This window comes from Hyperoodon ampullatus, assembly GCF_949752795.1.
Source record: "Hyperoodon ampullatus genome assembly, chromosome: 11".
In the NCBI taxonomy this organism is placed as follows: domain Eukaryota; kingdom Metazoa; phylum Chordata; class Mammalia; order Artiodactyla; family Ziphiidae; genus Hyperoodon; species Hyperoodon ampullatus.
Window position 1 is genome coordinate 72,064,197 of NC_136924.1, and position 22,981 is coordinate 72,087,177.

General features: G+C 39.4%; 1 protein-coding gene across 2 annotated transcripts in view; it reads left to right on the top strand.

Annotated features, from left to right (window-relative positions):
• MYRFL (myelin regulatory factor like) overlaps positions 1-22,981 on the top strand; it is a gene marked incomplete at both ends in the record, with an annotated part of 126,537 nt that overhangs the window by 95,513 nt on the left and 8,043 nt on the right. For both annotated transcript variants that reach the window (XM_079714869.1, XM_079714870.1), the window contains 6 exons: positions 8,077-8,240; positions 9,130-9,193; positions 13,829-13,914; positions 16,457-16,531; positions 16,615-16,667; positions 16,789-16,968. In XM_079714869.1, coding sequence (XP_079570995.1) covers positions 8,077-8,240; positions 9,130-9,193; positions 13,829-13,914; positions 16,457-16,531; positions 16,615-16,667; positions 16,789-16,968 — 622 coding nt within the window. The remainder of the gene's footprint in view (positions 1-8,076; positions 8,241-9,129; positions 9,194-13,828; positions 13,915-16,456; positions 16,532-16,614; positions 16,668-16,788; positions 16,969-22,981) is intronic.

Here is a 22,981-nt window from a genome sequence, read left to right on the forward strand (position 1 = left end):
ATCGCTTATATGCCAGTAGCAGCATTAAAAGTCCTGTGGGGAGACATGGCAGAAAGAACTGACTGTGGTTTAGAGGGGACATTAATATCATTCTCCACTGTCTGCTTTGGTTTGAGCTAAATCACAAATGACTGTATCAAGCAAACATTTTTTTTTTTTTTTTTTTTTTTTTTTTTTTTTTGCGGAACCCGGGTCTCTCACTGCTGTGGCCTCTCCTGTTGTGGAGCACAGGCTCCAGACACACAGGCTCAGCGGCCATGGCTCACGGGCCCAGCCGCTCCGCGGCATGTGGGATCTTCCTGGACCGGGGCACAAACCCGTGTCCCCTGCATCGACAGGCAGACTCTCAACCATTGCGCCACCAGGGAGGCCCCAAGCAAACATTTTTTTAAAAGGAGGAAAAAAGGAAGCCAGTTGCCAAGAAAAATTAAAAATATTATTAGGTATGGTAGTGCCAGTGAGGATGGAGAGAAGTAGGTATATTCAGGAGATTTAGGATGTTGAACTGACAGCACTGTGTCAAGGATTTCCTGTGGAGGAAGGAGTCAAAGATGATGGCTGGGAACCTGTGCTGGACTGCTGGGTGGACATCGACTGACCATGTGACCGACTCTAAATATTACAGTTATAATTCTATTATAAGGCTTTCTACTAAACACAGTAAATAGTCATATGACATTTACCATGGTTTAGAACCATAGAAAGTCATTCTTATCTTCACGACTTTTGCCTTATTTTTATAAAACAAATTTAGAAGTAAAGGAAAATCTATACCAGAATTAGAAAATTTAGAACAGCTTTTGTCAAGAGATTTTTTTTTGCTTTGTTTTTGTTTTCTGATTTATTTATTTTTTTAACATTTTTAATGAAAAATTTCAAACATATACAAAATGAGAGAGAATAGTAATGAAACACATTTATACATTTCACTCAGATTCCACAGTTATTAATTCACGTCCAATCTTGTTTTATTTAAATAAACTCTCCTCCCATACAGCTGCATTTTTTTAGCTTTGTTGAGATAAAATTGACATACAGCACAGGGTAAGTTTAAGGTGTACAACATGATGATTTGATAAACATATATTGCAAAATGAGTACCACAATAAGGTTAGTTGACATACACATCACCTCATATAATTACATTTTGTGTGTGTGTGGTGAGAACATTTAAGATTTACTTTCTTACCAACTTTCAAGTATATAATATAGTATTGTTAATTATAGTCACAATGCTGCACATTAGATCCCCAGAATTTATTCATCCTAAACCGAGTTTGTACATTTTGACCAACATTTCCTCATTTCCCCCACTATCCCAGCCTTTGGCAACCACCAATCTATTCTGTTTCCACATATAAGTGATATTATACAGTACTTATATTTCTGTGTCTCACTTATTTCACTTAGTATGACACCTTCGAGGTCCATCCATGCTGTCACAAATGGCAGAATGTCCTTCTTTATCATAGCTGAATAATACATATGTATATATATACACACACACACACATTCTTCATCCATCCACTGATGGACACTTAGGTTGTTTCCATATCTTGGTTATTGTGAATAATGCTGTAATGAACATGGGGGTGCAGATATTTCTTTGAGATAGTGATATTTCCTTTGGACATTTACCCAGATATGGGATTGCTGGATCATATTCATATGGTAGTTCTATTTTTAATTTTTGTATAACTTCCAAGCTGTTTGCCATGGTGCCTATGCCAATTTACATTCCCACCAACAGAAGGATTCCCTTTTTTCCAGATCCTTGTTATCTCTTGTCTTTTTGATAATAGCCATCCTAACAGGTGTGAGGTGATATCTCATTGTGGTTTTTATTTGCATTTCCCTGATGATTAGTAATGTTGAGTGTCTTTTCTTGTACATGTTGCCCATTTGTATGTCTTTGGAAAATATTCAGGTTTTCTGCCCATTTTTACTTTTTTATTTTTTTATTATTCTTTATTTTTTTGACAGTTATGAAATTTTTTTTATTAGTTTCTGCTTTACAACAAAGTGAATCAGCTACACACATACATCTGTTCCCATATCCCCTCTCTCCCACACTCCCCATCCCACCCCTCCAGGCAGTCACAAAGCACCGAGCTGAACTCCCCGTGCTACGTGGCTGCCCCCCACCATCTATCTACCTTACGTTTGCTAGTGTATATATATCCATGCCTCTCTCTCGCTTCACAGCTTACCCTTCCCCCTCCCCATATCCTCAAGTCCATTCTCAAGTAGGTCTGTGTCTTTATTCCTGTTTTACCCCTAGGTTCTTCATGACATTTTTTTCCCTTAAATTCCATATATATGTGTTAGCATACGGTATTTGTCTTTCTCTTTCTGACTTACTTCACTCTGTATGACAGACTCTAGGTCTATCCACCTCATTACAAATAGCTCGGTTTCGTTTCTTTTTATGGCTGAGTAATATTCCATTGTATATATGTGCCACATCTTCTTTATCCATTCATCCGATGATGGACACTTAGGTTGTTTCCAGCTCCGGGCTATTATGAATAGAGCTGCAATGAACATTTTGGTACATGTGTCTTTTTGAATTATGGTTTTCTCAGGGTATATGCCTAGTAGTGGGATTGCTGGGTCATATGGTAGTTCTGTTTTTAGTTTTTTAAGGAACCTCCATACTGTTCTCCATAGTGGCTGTACCAATTCCCACCAGCAGTGCAAGAGTGTTCCCTTTTCTCCACACCCTCTCCAGCATTTATTGTTTCTAGATTTTTTGATGATGGCCATTCTGACTGGTGTGAGATGATATCTCATTGTGGTTTTGATTTGCATTTCTCTAATGATTAATAATGTTGAGCATTCTTTCATGTGTTTGTTGGCAGTCTGTATATCTTCTTTGGAGAAATGTCCATTTAGGTCTTCTGCCCATTTTTGGATTGGGTTGCTTGTTTTTTTGCCATTGAGCTGCATGAGCTGCTTATAAATTTTGGAGATTAATCCTTTGTCAGTTGCTTCATTTGCAAATATTTTCTCCCATTCTGAGGGTTGTCTTTTGGTCTTCTTTATGGTTTCCTTTGCTGTGCAAAGGCTTTGAAGTTCCATTAGGTCCCATTTGTTTATTTTTGTTTTTATTTCCATTTCTCTAGGAGGTGGGTCCAAAAGGATCTTGCTGTGATTTATGTCATAGAGTGTTCTGCCTATGTTTTCCTCTAAGAGTTTGATAGTTTCTGGCCTTACATTTAGGTCTTTAATCCATTTTGAGCTTATTTTTGTGTATGGTGTTAGGGAGTGATCTAATCTCATACTTTTACATGTAGCTGTCCAGTTTTCCCAGCACCACTTATTGACGAGGCTGTCCTTTCTCCACTGTACATTCCTGCCTCCTTTATCAAAGATAAGGTGACCATATGTGCATGGGTTTATCTCTGGGCTTTCTATCTTGTTCCATTGATCTATCTTTCTGTTTTTGTGCCAGTACCACACTGTCTTGATTACTGTAGCTTTGTAGTATAGTCTGAAGTCAGGCAGCCTGATTCCTCCAGCTCCGTTTTTCATTCTCAAGATTGCTTTGGCTATTCGGGGTCTTTTGTTTTTCCAAACAAATTTTGAAATTTTTTGTTCTAGTTCTGTGAAAAATGCCAGTGGTAGTTTGATAGGGATTGCATTGAATCTGTAGATTGCTTTGGGTAGTAGAGTCATTTTCACAATATTGATTCTTCCAATCCAGGAATATGGTATATCTCTCCATCTATTTGTATCATCTTTAATTTCTTTCATCAGTATCTTATAATTTTCTGCATACAGGTCTTTTGTGTCCTTAGGTAGGTTTATTCCTAGATATTTTATTCTTTTTGTTGCAATGGTAAATGGGAGTGTTTTCTTGATTTCACTTTCAGATTTTTCATCATTAGTGTACAGGAATGCCAGAGATTTCTGTGCATTAATTTTGTATTCTGCTACTTTACCAAATTCATTGATTAGCTCTAGTAGTTTTCTGGTAGCATCTTTAGGATTCTCTATGTATAGTATCATGTCATCTGCAAAGAGTGACAGTTTTACTTCTTCTTTTCTAATTTGTATTCATTTCTTTTTCTTTTCTGATTGCTGTGGCTAAAACTTCCAAAACTATGTTGAATAATAGGGTGAGTGTGGGCAACTTTGTCTCGTTCCTGATCTTAGTGGAAATGGTTTCAGTTTTTCACCATTGAGATTGATGTTGGCTGTGGGTTTGTCATATATGGCCTTTATTATGTTGAGGTAAGTTCCCTCTATGCCTACTTTCTGGAGAGTTTTCTATCATAAATGGGTGTTGAATTTTGTCGAAAGCTTTCTCTGCATCTATTGAGATGATCATATGGTTTTTATCCTTCAATTTGTTAATGTGGTGTATCACATTGATTGATTTGCATATATTGAAAACTCCTTGCATTCCTGGGATAAACCCCACTTGATCATGGGGTTTTTTAATGTGCTGTTGGATTCTGTTTGCTACTATTTTGTTGAGGATTTTTGCATCTATGTTCATCAGTGATACTGGCCTGTAGTTTTCTTTCTTTGTGACATCCTTGTCTGGTTTTGGTATCAAGGTGATGGTGGCCTTGTAGAATGAGTTTGGGAGTGTTCCTCCCTCTGCTATATTTTGGAAGAGTTTGAGAAGGATAGGTGTTAGCTCTTCTCTAAATGTTTGATAGAATTCGCCTGTGAAGCCATCTGGTCCTGGTCTGCCCATTTTTAAATTGGAATATTTGTTTGTTTATTGCTATTAAGTTGTATGTGTTCCTTATATATTTTGAATATTAAACCCTTATCAGATATATGGCTTGCAAGTATTTTCTCCCATTCAGTAGGTTGCCTTTTAATTTTGTTGGTTATTTCTTTTGCTACACAGAAGTTTTGGTTTGATGTAGTCCCACTTTTGTTTGTTTGTTTGCTTTCGTGGATTGTACTTTTGGTCTTGTCCAAAATATGGTTGCCAAGACAAAGAGATTTTTCCCTGTTTTCTTCTAGGAGTTTTACAATTTTAGGTTTTACATTTAAGTCTTTAACACATTTTGAGTTAATTTTTGTAAGTGGTATAAGATAGAGGTCCAATTTCTTACTTTTGCATGTAAATATCAGATTTTCCCAACACCATTTATTGAGGAAAATATGTTTTCCCCATTGAGTATTCTTGACTTCCTTGTCAAATATTAATTGACCGTATGTGTGTGTTTATTTCTGGGCTCTCAGTTTTGTTCCATTGGTCTGTGTATCTATTTTTATGCCAGTACCATACTGTTTTGATTATGATAGCTTTGTATTATAGTTTGAAATGAGGAAGTGTGATGCCTCCAGCCTTGTTCTTTCTCAGAATTGCTTTGAGTATTTGGGATCTTTTGTGGTTCTGTACCAATTTTATGATTAGTTTTTCTATTTCTGTGAAAAATGCCATTGGAATTTTGACAGGGATTGCATTGGATCTATAGATGGCTTTGAGTAGGATGGACATGCTAACAATGTTAATTCTTCCAATCCAAGAGCACAGGATATTTTTTCCATTTATTTGTGTCTTCATCATTTCTTTCATCAATGTCTAATAATTTTCAGTGTACAGATGTTTCACCTCATTGGTTAAATTTATCTCTAAGTATTTTCATTGTTTTTAATGCTATTGTAAATGGGATTCTTTATTTCTTTTTCAAATTGTTCATTATTAGTGTATGGAAACATAGCTTATTTCTGTAAGTTGATTTTTCATCCTACAACTTTACTGAATTCACTTATTAGTTCTATTTTTTGATGGAGTCTTTAGGATTTTCTGTATCCAAGATCATACCAATTTCAACAGAAACAGTCTTACTTTTTCCTTCCCAAATTGGATGCCTTTAATTTCTTTTTATTGTCTAGTTGCTCTGTCTAGGACTTCCAGTACTGTGCTGAATAGAAACAGGGAGAGTGGGCATGTCTTGTCTTGTTCTTGACCTTAGAGGAAAAGCTTTCAGCTTTTCATCATTAAGTGTACATGTTAGCTGTGGTCTTGTCATTATGGCTTCTGTTATGTTGAGGTATATTTTATCTATACTTAATTTGTTGAGAGTTTTCATCATGAAAGGATGTTGAATTTTGTCAAAATCTTTTTCTCCATCTATTGAAATGACCATATAATTTTTATCCTTCATTTTGTTAGTGGAGTGTATCACATTGATTGATTTGCATATATTGAACCATTCTTGTATCCCAGGAATAAATCCTTCTTGATCATGACATATGATTCTTTTAATGTATTGTTGAATTCAGTTTGCTAATATTTTGTTGAAGACTTTTGCATGTATGTTCATCAGGGATATTGACTGTAATTGTCTCTTCTTGTAGTGTTCTTATCTTGCCTTGGTATCAGGGTAATGATGGCCTTTTAAAATGAGTTTGTAGTGGATGGAGTTTCCATTTTTGGGAGGAGTTTGAGAAAGATTTGTATTAATTCTTCTTTAAATGCTCATCTTATTGTTTTCTAGCTGTTTTGTAGTTCATTTGTTCTTTTCTTCCTTCTTTGCTGTCTTCGTTTGTGAATCAATGATTTTCTGTAGTGGTATACTTTGATTCTCTTCTCTTTACCTTTTGTGTATCTATTGTAGGTTTTGCTTTGTGATTACCATGAGGCTTACATAAAATATTTTATAGATTTAACAGTCTATTTTAGGCCAATAACAATTTAACTTTGATCACATACAAAACTCTTCCCTTTTACTACCCCCCCACCCCATGTTTTATGCTTTTGGTGTCAAAATTTACCTCTTTTTATGTGTGTACCATTAACAGATTATTGAAGCTATAGTTATTTTTAATTCTTCTGTCCTTTAACCTTTATGCTAGAGTTAAGTGATTTATACACCATTATATAACGGTATTATTCTTAAACTGACTATATACTTACCTTTACCAGTGTGTTTTATACCAGTATGTATGCCTTTAAACTCTATGAAATAAGCCTTAAATCTATAATGTTCAGCTTTTGAATCCTTTCCGAGTGGTTGCTTTACAGTATTTGAAACCCAGAAAACTTCGGTTTGCATGATGAGAATCTCAAAGACACACAGCCCTGAGTTTGATCCCCAGCCACAAAATAGTCTTTCTATTTTGGCCTTGAGCTCATCACTTTACAACAGTGGACCAGCCTCTATGAGCCCCAAAGAGCGCCATGACGTTCTAAACTTGTAAACAGAGGAGGGTGGGGAAGAGGAGTGGTCATGGGATTGGGGTGTGAGTTGATGAGAGCTTTCCAGGATTTTTGTATGGCTAAGAGACAGACACACGATCCCAAGACAACTGACGTGTGTGGGTGAGGGAAGGGGTGTCTGGATCCCTGTGGTTTTGGTTGATCTCTTCTTTCTTGCTCTTTCTGACATGTCAGTAACTTTCTTTGAATAGGAAGAATTAAGTGCTGTTGTTTTAAATTTTGTTTAAGCTAAAATGTAAATTGCATGTAATAGCTTATGGGATATTAAGACAGAAATTAACACCTCAAGAATCATTCTCTCATTTATAAATGAAGAAACTGAAGCTCAGAGAAGTTGTTACATTTTACCCAGGATCTCACATCTAGCAGGTGGCAGAACTCAGAGAAAAGCCCAGGTCTTCTTTCTTCCCTCCTTCACCTGAGCAATTTGATGCACATTTTACCAGGGAGAACTGGAGTCATTCCTTATGATTTAGTGATGCAAACACAAATCAACATTCAGAAGCCTGTTCTGAATTTCTTTACATGAGTTTTAAATAGAGCATAATGGCCACTGAAAATAAATCTTTGGATTGGCAACTTGACAGTGTCCTTCAGCTCTGTTCTCTCTCTTGGAATACAAGGACATATTTCCATTTTATTGCAAATTGAACATAAGCAGTTTTACTACATAGCCAGAAGTTTGGCAAGACCACTTTAAATTTCAAGCCTCCAGATTTACCTTGAATGAACTTGAGGCTGGGTGTGTATGTGTGTGTGTGTGTGTGTGTGTGTGTGTGTGTGTAGCCATTTTCAATGGAGTTTTCCAACTGTCTTTGGATGGGCTGTGGACAGTTGTCTAGTGGTCTCAAACTGAATGTGCTCTGAATTATTTTCATTTTTAGGACCAGATCTTTATGGAAAATGTGGGTGCAGTGAAGCAGCTTTGCAAACTAACCAACAACCTTGAAGAAAGAATAGAAGAGTTAGAAATATGGAACAGAAGGCTGGCCAGGCTAAAGCGGCTCAGTAGTTGGAAGTCCTCTGCCAGTGAAGTGAGCTCAATCAGGTACTTCCAGGATTGCCATAGAAATTTGGAGAAAGGAGAGAATGGGGTCTTTCCATAACTAGATCAATCTGAATGGTTTGTTCTACCAAGCAGCAACCATTACTTTCTTTTAATTAAGTCCCTATTCTTCTTTCAGAATGTTTTGGAACACAGTTGTTTTATGTGATAATTTTCTTATTTTTTCTGTTGCTACTTTTAAAATAAAACAAAATATAATGCATCGGGCTTCCCTGGTGGCGCAGTGGTTGAGGGTCCGCCTGCCGAGGCAGGGGATGCGGGTTCGTGACCCGGTCCAGGAGGATCCCGCATGCCGCGGAGCGGCTGGGCCCGTGAGCCGTGGCCGCTGGGCCTGCGCGTCCGGGGCCTGTGCTCTGCGGCGGGAGAGGCCACAACAGTGAGAGGCCCACGTACCGCAAAAAAAAAAAAAAAAAAAAAAAAAAAAAAAAAAAATATATATATATATATATATATATAATGCATCTGTTTAAGAGCAGTGATTATAGGAAGTGCTACATTTTAACAAAAGGGTGGCCTTTCCTTTAAGGAGGAGAGGTGGCCATTTCTAAATTTAGAAAACCATGTTTGGTCCTCAGGGAAAAAACTTTTATTCTATTTTTTTTAAATTACTTAAGGAGGTATGTGCACATTTTCTGGGATATATTTTGAGAAAAAGGGAAATGTAACTTTTAATGCATTTATTTATACTTACTAAGTTTCTTGTACACAAAAAGAACTCTCAACTGCCTTGACTCTTCCTTTTTTAAATTACCACTGAATAAAAAAAAAAAAAAAAAGCATACTGCTGTGTTAGTGACAGCCTGGGCCTTTGTCATATAACTCTTGGAGAGGCATTTGAATCAAAACTAATTTTCTCTTTCTCTTTTTAAAGCAAATTTAGCAGAGCTCTTAGTGCATCTTCTCCAAAAAGGACCATTCCCAAAAAAACCAGCAAGGTAAATAGACTTAAATTTATAATGAACAGAGGTGATATTTTCTATTCAAATAGTCTTTAGAAAAATTGATCAGGAATTTTTTTCTTCATTTATTTGTTGATGGGTTCCGTAGGCATCCTTATGCACTTAAGGCATTTAAATATTATCCTTTTAATAGATATTAACTGGTTTTTCAAAGAGAAGTTTAGAGATATGAGTATAGAACCTGTTCATTTCAGAAATATTGTTCTGCCGCTTTTTGTGTATATAGTCCCCATCAGGTGAAATTCATCAGCAGATGACCCTGGGCTGCAAGATCTGTGTGGATGCCTTGACTCGACTCAGGCCCTTTGTCTCCAGAAGATCTCAAAGGGATGTCAGTTAATCCACAAATCCCTCTTTTCCCTTTGATATTTAGTACTATATATGCAAATGGAGACTAGGTATTCACTTGCTTGCAAAGGTTAAAATGTGACAGCTTTATTAATGAATAGAGCATTTCATCAAATAGGATAACATTTACATTAAAGGTGAAGGTTAATCATTTATTAACTTAAAGGACACCCTCTCCATTGCAGAGAAGTGTCAGTGAGGGAGAAGCTGCAATACTGTCTTCCTAGCTGCCATTCGTAGATAGCTGTGAACCTCAGCTCGCTCCCTCAGATCCACTAGTTTTCCAAAGGTGGCCTTTACCGGAGGAAGATATTTATGACCTTAACCTATATCCTGTTACGGGCTGACCTGATGTTTGGGCCATTGTCCCAATTTACTCTCTACTCCTCATGTTGTACGTCACTGAACTATTCTAAGAGGGTTTAGAAAGTTTAATATTCTACTAAAAACTACTAAAATGTTATGCTGTGGACAAGCTTCTTGGTATACCAATAGGCATAAATACATGGATAAATGTATATGTAGAAGTGTTTTGGGGCAAGTTTACTTAATTGCATTGGGAAACAGAGATAATAATAATGTCTATCTTACAAAGAGTATTGATAGGATTAAATGAGCGAAAGCCCTTAGCACAATGCCCAGCACATAGCAGATTGCTCAATAAACACAAAATACTAAAAATATTGTGTAGGGAAGGTGCTCTTTGTACTAACCAGTTTGCAAGGGGATAGAGGGAATTGTATCTACATCCATGGAGGCCCTGATTGGTACAATTTGGTTCCTGTGCAACCTCTGTAGCGCCCATCTTGCACACAAAGAATCTTTTTATTTTGCAGTTTTCTCAGAATATTAACTAGAACATACGGTCCATGAGAACAGGCTCTGTGTCAGCCTTCCTCACTCTGTGTCCCCAGGGACAGACACAGAGCAGGTACTCAAGAAATATTTGTCAAATGAATGAATGGATGGAGAGCCCAGTCTGAAAATATTCCCTGAAGGCTCACAATCTAAATTTAAAGCATTAAGAGATTCAGTGTATTGGGTGTATGGGTGGTGGGGGAGTTGGGGTGTGGACACAGGCTCAGGGACTTATATGGACATCCAGACATTAAAGAGCACCCATTCAATTCAGAGACTTCATGCAGTCACTGTCCTATGCCCCTGTGCATGCAAAAGTGAGTAAGATGTGGCCCCTTCTAAAGAATTTTAAGGTAGCCAGGGAAGATCAAAAGAGAATACAAAGAACAGTTGTACCCGGATGTGATAAATATTGCAGAGGCTCAGAGCACTGTGGGAGTATCATGGGACAAGGGCCTTCAAGGGGGCGTAAGCTTTGGCTAGAAAGTGACAGGTGCTGCTGGAGAGGTTTCAGATGGAATGGCAACAGCCAAGGTCTGGGAGCTGACACCAGCTTCCTTGAAGGACTAGGTGGGAGTTTGTTAAAGAGGAGAGTAGAAGTTAAGGCTGAAAATATGTTAGGCTCAGTTTCTGGATCACCAGTTAAGGAGTTCATTTGGCAGCCATGAAGACTTTTTGAATAATAACAATAATATCTAAGTTGTATAGTGTATCCTTCTTTACAGACAGAAAAGGGAGGCAGCATGGCATTGGGGTTAAGAGCACAGATTCCGGAACCAAGTGTTTTTTGGTTCAAATCCTGGCTCTGTGACTTACTAGCAGTGTGATCTTGAGTGAGGAACTTAGCATTCCTGGGACTCATGTTTCCACATCTCTAAAATAGGGATGATAACAGTACTTGCATTATAGAATAGTTGAGGATTACTGTGAGGTTAATAAATTAGTATACATAAAGCACTCAAAAGAGTGTGTGGCACATAAGTGCTATGTAAGTGTCCACCGCTATTTAGTATTTTCAAACCCACTATTTCAGTGGTTCTCATACTTTGGCATATATCACAGTCTTCCAGGGAGCTTGATAAAATACAAGTAATGGTGGTGTTTTGCTCTCCCTGTACTATCTTTCTAGGAGGTTTTGGCTATTTCTCTGAGGTTAACTATCCCTTCCATATACCAACCCCCTAGGTAACCTTTATTCCTCAAAGCCTCCAAGATCCTTGGAGCATTGAAACACAAGTGTATGGGTGGAGAGTGGTCCTCCTGGGTTGGGTGGGGGCATTAATGAGCAAAGTGCTGGCTATGAGCAGTTGGTGGGCTTTACCTGATGGTGAGAAGCCTGGCTGGGCCAATGCTGGCCAAAATGATGCTCGTTCTGGAGGAAGATCAAGGTCTCATCCAATCCAAAGGGTTCCTCTCCTTTCCTTCTCTTTCTTTACTTCCAAGAAGTAGGTGGGTGATTCCTGCTGTGTGTTGATGATTGGGGCGAGGTGAGAAAGACCTCAGGATTCAAGTAAAAACTCACTGAGTACGTGGAGGAGAAGGGAGAGAGGGAAGGAACAAACACAGGCTTCTTCTGAGAGCCCGCCTCCCCCCACAATTCAGGGTATTATGAAAATTAGTAACATAGAGGTCAAATGGATAATACTGAGTAAATGATGTGTCATCTCAATAAGTACGTTTATTTTTAAATGTATTTATTTACTTATTTATTGCTTTAATCGGGATATAGTTGTCTTACGATGTTGTGTTAGTTTCTACTGTACGGCGAAGTGCAGTTCCCTGTGCTATACAGCAGGTTCTTATTAGTTATCTATTCTAAACATACTAGTAAACACAGATACTTTTCATTATCTCACTTCTTACAGATTCACAGCCCCCCACCTCACGCTACATGGAAACCTACTGAATCAGAATTTTTTAGGGCGGTTAGATTTTTTAACAAACTCCATAGTAATTCTCATGCAGACTTGAACTTGAGAAACACTTCTCTGTTAATCAGGTCCACCCAATAACTCTGAAAGGTAGGCAGGTATGATTTTATCCTTCCTATTTTATTGATGAGGAAAATAAGGATCAATGACACTTAGATGACTTGTTCAGGGCTTGACTCCAGGTCTGACCCCAGGTCTTAGGCCATTTTCCTATACAAGGTCAAAGGCTTTTGAGCAAAAGCATGGAGACTTAAAATAATCTGGCAGCTTTGGGGAGCAGGTTGGAAGGGGAAGCTCTTATTCTGAGATTAATACTATTTAATTCCAATCAATTCAACAAATTTCATTGCATTGAGTTCTTTCTTTGCACAGCACACTATTAGGATGTCCTCAAAACCGTTCCAGTGGGATGTAGGAATGGTATAAACCATCCACTTCTTGGTATTCAAAGTGGCTTCCTACTGCACTTATGGATGACTCAGTTATGATAGCCCTAAAATTTGGGTACTTGTTAAAAAGGGTGTGGTTAATTCCCCCCACCGACCCCCAATATTACATTGAAGAACATTTTCTTTATGCAGATAACCTGCCCAAGAAATTCAAAGACCAATTTTAAACTATTTCTTAACTACCACCATCCTCCAATTCCCTTCCAATCCTGTACCCCCAGAAGGAAGCAAACATAATACTTTCTATTGCATTAGTAGGAAACTCGTATTTAAGGAGCACCATATTTAACTGGGCAGAAAGCCTCTCGTATCTCCAGCGAGACTCCTCACCAGTTGCACAGCTGTCTCTCCTATGGTTCTTAGCTCATTCCTTATGTGAAAGTTTTTAATGCCAGTATGTACCAGTCCTAAAGGTTTATCTCACTCACTTCCTAGAGAGTGTAATTTACTTATTTTCATATCCCCCTATAACGTTGTTCATAGTAGTGCTTAATGAATATTTGTTGAATGGATATAAGAATAAATAAGACATAGGCCCAGAACAGTCCTCAAAAATAGGTGACAGCATTGGAAAAAATTGTATATGATTTAAGGAGTAATTAATAGTATTTCATGCCACAAAAATCTTTTCTGCAATTTGTCATGCTGCCTGAAGTTCTTCCATTGGGATTTATTCTATTATGTCTTGAAGACTTTTTGTTTTTCAAAAGTATCCTATTAAAAGAAATGGACCTCTGGGTTCTGACAGTATATTGTCTGGTAGGTCTTCTCTCATAAAACTTCAAGAAAAAGCACTAAATGAATGGCACAGACAATTGTCCTGCAGGGAAGAGAGAGTGTAGCCTGGAGTGCCAAGAAAAGGAAAGAACTTGGCTTTGAAAGGACTTCGTTTTCAGAGGCAGAGAGGAGGAGGGAGATGTAGGCTGAAGGGAGCAGCAAAGATCCCCTGGGGAGTGAGTCTTCAGGCATCCTTCTCAAAGTTGGCATCATTGATTTTTCATTTCTCATTGCTGAATTTTTTATAGGTTTCTTTTTCAGGAAAAAAACAGTCGTGTCCTAACTGGGTTTTCCAGACCTTGGTTATAACTCTCATTGCTGTGATGGCATTTTGGTAAGAAAAACATCAGTGTTGTGCTATGTCAAGCTCTTTTTCTCTTCCCATCTTCCTTTTCTCACACATGAACTGGGGACTGACTTTCTATTTACTTTGAAGACAAGGAGCCCTTTAAACCAGGCATTGGCCTTTGATTTAGCTTAGAGATACAGGGGCCCTTTATAAACTTATACTTTGAAGAAAAGAAGCACAGGCTTTCTGCTCTTAAATATGAGATGAAGGATGATCTTTTTTTTAATCAACTGGTATTTCTTACCAGCTCCCTGTGCGTTTCGTGTGTGTGTGTGTGTGTATCTTTTTTAGTCTTGCAAATAACTTTCTCAGAATCTTTGCTCTCCTTCCTATCTACTTAGGCGAAAAGAGTGAGTAGGTGTAGGTAATCAGGTACAATCCACTCTCCCATGGATAGTCATATTATTAGAATTCTTCTGGATTTTATACCAAAAGAGACTGAGATTACCCCGATATGCAATATGATGAAATTGTAGCCAAATGTACTAAGCAGTTAAAGCAAACAAATACATTTGCTATGCAAGCATCGTGTGCCTTTTGACTGACATCCCTCCTTCGCAGGGAGGAGGGGTCATCCTTTACTGGGATGAGGAGTCTTTATCAGGTCTCTGGTCTTCAGGCTCATGCTGCTGCTATGATGGCTCCTCAGCCTTTGAGCCCTGGTCATCTTTCCTGTGTCCTCCTCGCCTTCTTCTTTTCGGTCTATTTACATGGTGGAAGGGGGTATTTATCTATCCCTCCAAAAATGCTTTGTTAGTGTGGAAAAGGACTAGCTTCTGGGCCTTGTCTCAGAGGAGACAATTATCCTCAGAGGCTAAGTAAGGAATGGTCCCAAGGATGCTTCCAGTTTCTTGATCCAAAGCAGCTTCTCAGTTATAGGAGACATTGTGGGTCTCTCTGTACCCTTCTCTCCCCTCAGCATTTTAACTTTTCACTTGCTACTACCCACTGCAGGAAGCATCCCCAAGTATTTGACACCACTACATAGAATTCCCAGTAGAAGCTGATGTACTTTTCTCACTCTCCAGTGAACTTGTCTCCTTCTGGGATTCCCAACTCAGGAGAGTGTGAGCATCTACTTTTCACAGACATGCTTAACATTCTCTAGAGACACATTCCCATGAAAATCCAATGCAAAGCTTATAGGAAGTCTAATTTTGATATGAAGAGACTGCTTTTTAAATGTGCTTATCAGATCTTACAAATTCCAATGTTGTTTACCGCTAAGACCAGAAATGGGAGGTACTGGGCTTATTGTCTTGTTTCTGGCCTGTGGTGTACCTGAGAAAGGGTCAAAACCCTAAAGAAAGAAGCAGATGTCCATTTCATTCTATGATCCTAGAAGTTGCCCGGGCCATGCAATGATGCAGATGGCAAACAAATCAGAAAGAGTATTTAAGGATTAGTAATAGGGAGATAGAAAATGGGGAATGTGGGAGAACAAAGTCAGGGAGACTGGACCACAGCAAGTAGTTGCCAGGGCGACGCCACAGATTCTGTCTAACGGCATCTTTGGAGCTCAGCACCATTTTCCCAGGCAGGGCTGTGCCCACTGGGCAGTAACCAGCTGCTGCTGAGAACACTCTGGGGATCTTTTCTTCATGAGCAGAATTCAAATGTGTGGCACATTTCTTTGTGTATATTTAATGATGGTAAATCCACTACCTTTGGTGGGGAGCAAGACATCAATACTAATGAGGAGATGAGTCTAGAGAACCAGATGCGACATCAAGCCGGCAAGAGGTCAAGTAAGGCCCCCTGTGTCAGGCCCAGCACACGGCGGGATTGTAGAGAGAGTTCTAGAGACACCCTCGAAAGAGGAGAATGCTGAGTGTTTGGATGTGTGAGCAATATTGGGAAGAGCTTCCCAAAGCTCAGGACCTTTAAGGTAAGCTTCCTTTTGGCTATATAAATGCTGATAATTGGGGGGAAAGATACACTCATTATTTTGAAGTCATGTAGTGTGGAAATGGATGCTTCATTGTACTTTTTTCCTTCCTCTGTCCAATTTGGTGTATTGTGCTCTGAAAAGACAGGCAGCAGGAAGATGTCAGAAGCGGCCAAAGGGTTTGGCACCTACTGCTGACTAAACCTGTGTGGCCTTTCATTTCCCAACACCACAGTGTGGACGCCCTCCACCAGGGGGATATGAACTTTGCTCTGAGTTTTTCCTGCAAGGAGCAGAGGGCTGCCTCCAGTGGTTGACATGCTTCCTCTTGTCATCTTCCACTAGTGACAGCCGTTTCTCAGGCAGCTTGCCAGGGCCAGGGGGCTGTTTTGTGGAAAAATCCGTCAGCCCGGAGTAGCCAGGGAGCCTCTGAGCTCTGGGAAGATTGGGGGCTTTTTCTCACCAGGGCTGAGAGGCAGAACTGTGCTGGCTTCCATGGCGCTTCTGTCAGCCCTGGCTGCCCGCCCTTCCTCTCCCATCTGTGTGGCCTGGGAGAGGACATCTCTGGCCAGCTGGTTGTGTGAGATATATCTGGAATCAAATCTGCCACATAACTTTCTTTCTTTCTTTTTTTAACAGTGGCTTGACAATAGTCTCCCTTTACATACTTAGCTTAAAAGATCAAGACCAATGTACCCCAAGTCTCCCTTCGAGGTGAGAGTTCCAGTCTTGTTTTCCTTTGGGGAGAAGGATTCTTGAAGTCCTCTTTCATTAATTAGTTTGTTCTCCTCCTCCAGCAACCTCACCAGCTCCCAGGATCCGGCTCTGCCACCCACAGCTTCCCCCTTAGGTAAGATCGTCACATTCCTCACCCTCAAACCCAGCCTGGGTTTCATGTGAATTGTCAAGAGAAGAACCAGCCTTTCAGGTTAACCTTGTCACTTTCCTCCCCTCTGTCCAATGCCTTGCAGCACCTAATACATCTCTGGCAACCACACAACCCCCCTTCCAAGTACCAGAGATCACTTTCTGTGAGATCCTGCCATGTTCGGAGACTTACTGCTGTCCCATCTGGGGAACAAGAAGAGTCCTCTCAAGCCCTGTGCAAAGACAGCCCAAGGAGAAGGAGCCCCATCAGAGGCCATGGGCAGGTAAAGAATGTTTAAAGAGTAACAACTAGTGCTTTGAACCTGAGGTTTTTCCCTTCTCACTATTTACTTGGATAGTCTGTTAATGGTTCCACTCTTCTATTTGGGGTGGCAAGATCTTTGAAAACACAAATACACAAACTTCTAATCGCTTATAATATTGAGTTCCCCACCCAGGGATGAAATTTTGGTTGATTCAAGTGAAAGGGTCTCATTTGTTCATTGCCAACCAAGATAGTAATAGTAGCACAAGAGAAGTAATTATGTGAAGATGGGTAGACCTTTTGGCTCACTTAGAACTTATAAAATGATGTGGCATCTGGGCTTTCTGCCCAAACCAAGTAGAGCAAAATGTAAAAGGCTATGAAGATTCTAATGAGTTGAGGGTAAGCTTTAAGTCCCTGAAAAAGGCTTCCACTCTCAGATTATCTTCTTCCTCCTCCTTGGGGGACACACACACACACACACACACACACACACACACACACTCTTTAAGTAACAGAATTCTCATGTTAAAAAATTTGGGACTTCCCTGGCGGTCCAGTGGTTAGGACTCTGTGCTTCCACTGAAGGGGGCACGGGTTTGATCCCTGGTCTGGGAACTAAGATCTCAGATGCCACGCGGCCAATAAATAAATAAAAATAAACAAACAAATAAATAAAATAAAATAAATTATGGAAACTTGATCAAGGACTAAAAGTATAATTATCTCTGTAAGATCAAATACTATACATCCCAATGTATACTAAGTTATTATTGTTTCTAGAAATCTCCTTCTGTATACACACATTTTAACAAGTGTCTAAAATAATGATGATGATGATGCTAATAATAACAATACATACATATCAGTGTGACTTATCAATTAAGATGCTGTGGTAACAGCAACTCCCAAATCACTGTGGCTTAATGTGACAAAAATTTATTTGACTCTCTGTATATGTTAAATGTCGATCAAAAGAGGGATCTTGTTCATCATGCCATTCAGGACTCAGCTGATAGAGACTCCTTCTCAGTACATATTTCCACAGCCTCTACAGAGGTGGTAAGAGAATGGGGCAAATTGTGCACTGGCTCTTACAGCTTCCATGTGGGTGTAACACAAGTCACTTCTGCTTACATGTTACTGGCCAAAGCAAGTGACATTGGTCATGTTTAATTTAAAAAGTTGGTGAAGTGCAGACCTAACACATGCCTGGAAGAAGATGAGCCAGAATATTTTTTTTTTTTTTTTTGCGGTACACGGGCCTCTCACTGTCGTGGCCTCTCCCGTTGTGGAGCACAGGCTCCGGACGCGCAGGCTCAGCGGCCATGGCTCACGGGCCCAGCCGCTCTGCGGCATGTGGGATCCTCCTGGACCGGGGCACGAACCCATGTCCCCTGCATCAGCAGGCGGACTCTCAACCACTGCGCCACCAGGGAAGCCCAAGCCAGAATATTTTTGAGTAGACCTAATGACTAATGACATGTAGACTGTGGTCAGTGGTTGAAGTTTGGGGGCAGAAATGTAATTTCCTTTGATATTATTTCAATTTGAGGCTTGAATAAATAACTTCTACAAATCATCATCATCACCATCATCAGTAACACCACATAATGAGGTATTACTGTTGTATGCAAGGCACTGTCATACGTAGGCTACACGAGTAAGTCCTTTAGTCCTCACAAGCTTGAAAGATAGGCACTGTTATTATCCCCTTTTTTTTCCAGTGAGGAAGCTAAGGCACAGAGAGTTTTCCCCCGCACCTATAGGAGGCAATGCTTGTAGTGTTTTTCTCATGAAAGCAATTTTTCATTGAACTTGGGAACAGGAAGAAATTTTCAGTTTCAGAGATCATATCCTCAATAGTTTTAAATATGGAAAAATCCATTACTGTCTCAGAAATGCCCCAGAACCTTCCTTCCCTTTTAAAGCACATGGAACCTTGTGGCTGGTAACACTTTTCCTCACCTTGGGAGTCCACCTTGAGGATACTGGGTGTCATTTTCTGAGAGCAGTGCCCAAATGAGACCATCTGACCCATGTGAGGTGGATAACAATGAATCCTGAACAGGAAGAGGTTGGGAACTGGCCCAATCTTCATTTTCAGAAAGTTTTTTGACCCTTGAGCAAATTCACTCCTATAGCAACCAGCTCTTCACATCAAGGGGATATTGGGAAGAGTAGCCCTTATCAAACCACTTGAAGGTTTATGGCCATCTTCTCTGGGACAATGAGTGTCTGCTCATCTTATGTTTCCATAATGATGAGAGACACTGAAGAGACTCCTGAAGAAAGATTTGCTCCAAGGTGTCTGGCTGTGCCCTCCTAGACACAACTATCATCAGCTTCTCTGGCTAAAAATGGAGTTTAAATTCTGCTTTATCAGGCTCTCCTACGCACTGGGAAAGTTGTTTCCCTCTTCCCTCTTTCAACTTGAGAAAAAAAACGGAAAGGATTTAAATGTTCTATTTACTATAACCTTCAGGAAACTTGAAAACTCTGGGGGATTTAGAGTCATAGAAGGTCAGAGAGCAGCTACACCAGTGGCTCCCTGACTTTTTGACCCCGAGATTATGAATCCATTATGCTTTTACAATTATTTGACAGAGAAAGTGTGTAGAGGGAGAATGTAACTATAAATTCTGTTAAGCTTTTAATCGAATTATTTTTGTTAATTCAACAGCAACATTTGAAAAGTGGTACAAATCTATGGGAGAAATTGTTACTTTTCAAGTCCACAGCCAACACCACAGACCCCTTTATGTAATCATCTGGGATTCCAAAGTCCCCAGGTCAGGAGAATCTCTGATTTTTACCAATTTACCCATTTTATGACTGATGAAATAGAGGCTGAGGACTTTGCTTAAGATTCTGCAGTGAATTATGAGCAAAGTAGAAATCGAAATCTGGGTCCCCTGTCCCCACCATTCTGCCTCCACTTATTTGGGCTTGGTGTGTGCACGTACCTGGGATCAACTCTAGAAGATGCAGAAAGTATCTACTCCACGGCTCTAGAAAGCCCTTTCAGCACCCTCTGCCCCCTCCCCTTTGCCTACAGCCATTAAAAAAAATGTTATGGAAATATCGTTGATTTACAATGTTGTGTTAGTTTCAGGTGTACAGCAAAGTGCGATAAAAATATATATAAGATTCTTTTCCATTATTTGTTATTACAAGATATTGAGCATAGTTCCCTGTGCTATACAGGAGGTCCTTGTTGGCTATCTATTTTATATATAGTCGTGTGTATATTTTACTCCCAACCTCCTAATTTATCCCTCCTCCCCTTTCCCCTTTGGTGCTATAAGTTTGCTTTCTATGTCTGTGAGTCTCTGTTTTGTAAATAAGTTCATTTGTATCATCTTTTTAGATTCCACATATAAGTGATATCATATGACATTTGTCTTTGTCTGACTTACTTCACTTAGTATGATAATCTCTAGGTCCATCCATGTTGCTGCAAATGGCATTATTTCACTCTTTTTATGGCTGAGTAATATTCCGTTGTGTGCCTATAGCCACTGAGATGTTGTCCCCAGTGTGGGGTATTTCTGGGGGCCTGAAGAAAAGCATTTCTCCTCTGCTGCTGCTCCATCTTTTGCCTCTGTCCAGGGCAACATAAAACATCAGGGTTCCTAAATCCAAAAGAAGAGAAAACCAGGCAAATATTCTTTTCAACAAGATGTTTCTGAGGCATTTAAGACCAATTACAAATTTAAGAATAAAAAATTTTTAATTAAAAAAAACTTAGACTAACTCTCAGTGAGATGTGGAGTAATATCTAATAGTTTACCAAGCCCCAGAACACATTTATGAGCCTCCTTCCTGAGGAGTAAGACTACTAGTAAAATAAGTACAGGGAAATCAGCATTTTTATGACACGCTGAGCTCAAGCCATTATTCTTCCTTCGGGCCTAAGTTGGTTGTTTAAAATGTCTTTCAGAAAGGTTATCCCCTCTTCTCACACTTAATAAAAGGTTTGCATAAGACTAATAGGAAGTGGAAAGTGGGTGTTTCAAAATATTCAGCTTCTACTCTGAGGAACTGAGTGTGATGCATCAGATTTTAATCTATGGAACAAATAAAGATTTAAATAGGCAGCAGAGTTAGATATTAAAAACTTAAGAGCCTGTGGGAAAAAGCATCAGTGGAGTTCTACCAATTTTAAGAGATTTGGTAAAGACTTTTAAAATCTCACAAAGCAAAAGGCATCTGTAATTCATGCTTATTTTGATTTGGAGACCAGACCTCTAAGAAGAGTCAATGATTGAAAGAAAATGTTTCCCTGTGTTAAAGTACTCAGTCGTCGATTGGTTGGGCTCATTGACTTTTTCTTGGCCTGAGCCTATTTCAATCATGAAAGAAAAAGGTATCCAGGATGTACTGGGACTCAGCCATCAGCTCAGTTTTACAAGTAGTGCAATACACATATTCTACCACGACAGGATATACTTTGGTTGGACACCATCTTAAGTCTCTCCTCTCCAGAAGTTTCTAATTTAGTTTATGGGGAGATCGCATCTGCTGATTGTGAAATATATCTCCAACTTTACGATGGAAGCCGTTGGGAATGTATATTAACTTTATAGGGAATATTGCTGGAAGGAGCTTGTAAAATGAGAGCCACCCCTGTATGACTACAGGAGAATTTATGGTTTTCCAATAACCAGCCTTTCGGAATTGAATAGTCTTGCCTCAGATAAGTGACAAAGTGGGGGTGTTTTACATGAGACTCAAAATTTATTTCCAATCCTGCTTTTGAAAAGCCATTTTCATAAGTCTAAGCTATAAGATTATCTCTCCTCAACTTCACCTTATTACTGTTAAAAAACACTTTATCCCATTAGATGCTAAATCTTATCACAGGGTTCTATGTCTCCAGGAACCCAGAAATACACTTCTGTGGAAGTAAGGCAAGTCTGTAGTTCTACTGCCAGACTTTACAATGACCTTTTTCCTGAAAATTCAGCAGGAAAATAGAACAAAAGGTAGGGAAAGAAAACAGACAGGATAGAGAAGTTGGGTTTCCCCTTCTCTTTATGCCTCATTTGCCTTGTAAATGAGCCTTCTATGGAAGCAGTCATAAGCAAAACTCACAGCAGGAGACATGTGCTCGAAAATTACTATTTGAATAGCTGGAATCCAAGAAATCTGGAGGCCTTTTAGACAGTACATAAATTTTTAGGTAAAGGGAAATATTCAATTTTCTAGAAAATCACCATATATCAAGGTCCATTTCTTCTTAAAGGGAAGCATCACGCTGGGGAGGAATTTCAGAAAACTTGCCTCACCTTCAAGTTGTCTCACTCCCATTTGCTAACAGGATGAAGAAGCCCAGCTCCCCGAGTCCATTCCTAGCATCCCTCTGCACCCATCCCCTAGGGGTGTCTCCTTTGAGTGTGGAAGAGGAAACATTTTTCTAGAAGATACATGATTGGCTTTCCCTCCTCTCTTCTTTCTTCTTTCCCTGACTCCCCTCCTTCCATCCTTCCACAGATATGTAGTGAGCCCCACAGTTGAGCCTGGCATTGCCTTATGTGGGGATACAATAGTGAACAAGATGCAGTTTTCCAAAAGCTCACAGTTAGCTTTCTAGACAAGAAAACCAGCCCTTCCACTTAGTGTGAGAAGTACTAACCCGGACAGATACTTAGGAGCGACTAACCCCCAGAAGTCTGCACTGTTGCTTTGCTTTCTACCCTGAAATTCCATACAGAAACTTGTTTTAGCTCTTGTCTCTTTTTCTTTCCCATGAAAGCAGCACATATTGTTTTAACTTATGTCTCTTGTTAAATAAGGTTAACGTCTTTGTGTTTTGCCCAAAATTATATTGAAAAACATAGATATTGTTTAATGAAAATGAAGGACTGCAATAAAGAGTACATATACTTGAGAAAACATCTGCAGATTTACAAACTGACTGCAAAAACTTTAGAATTCTTTTGTTAGGTTTGCTTAACAACTCACTAAATGGTTGCTTTTACCATCCACTTTAAAAAGATACATTTTTTTCCCATAGCCTTAACAACAGT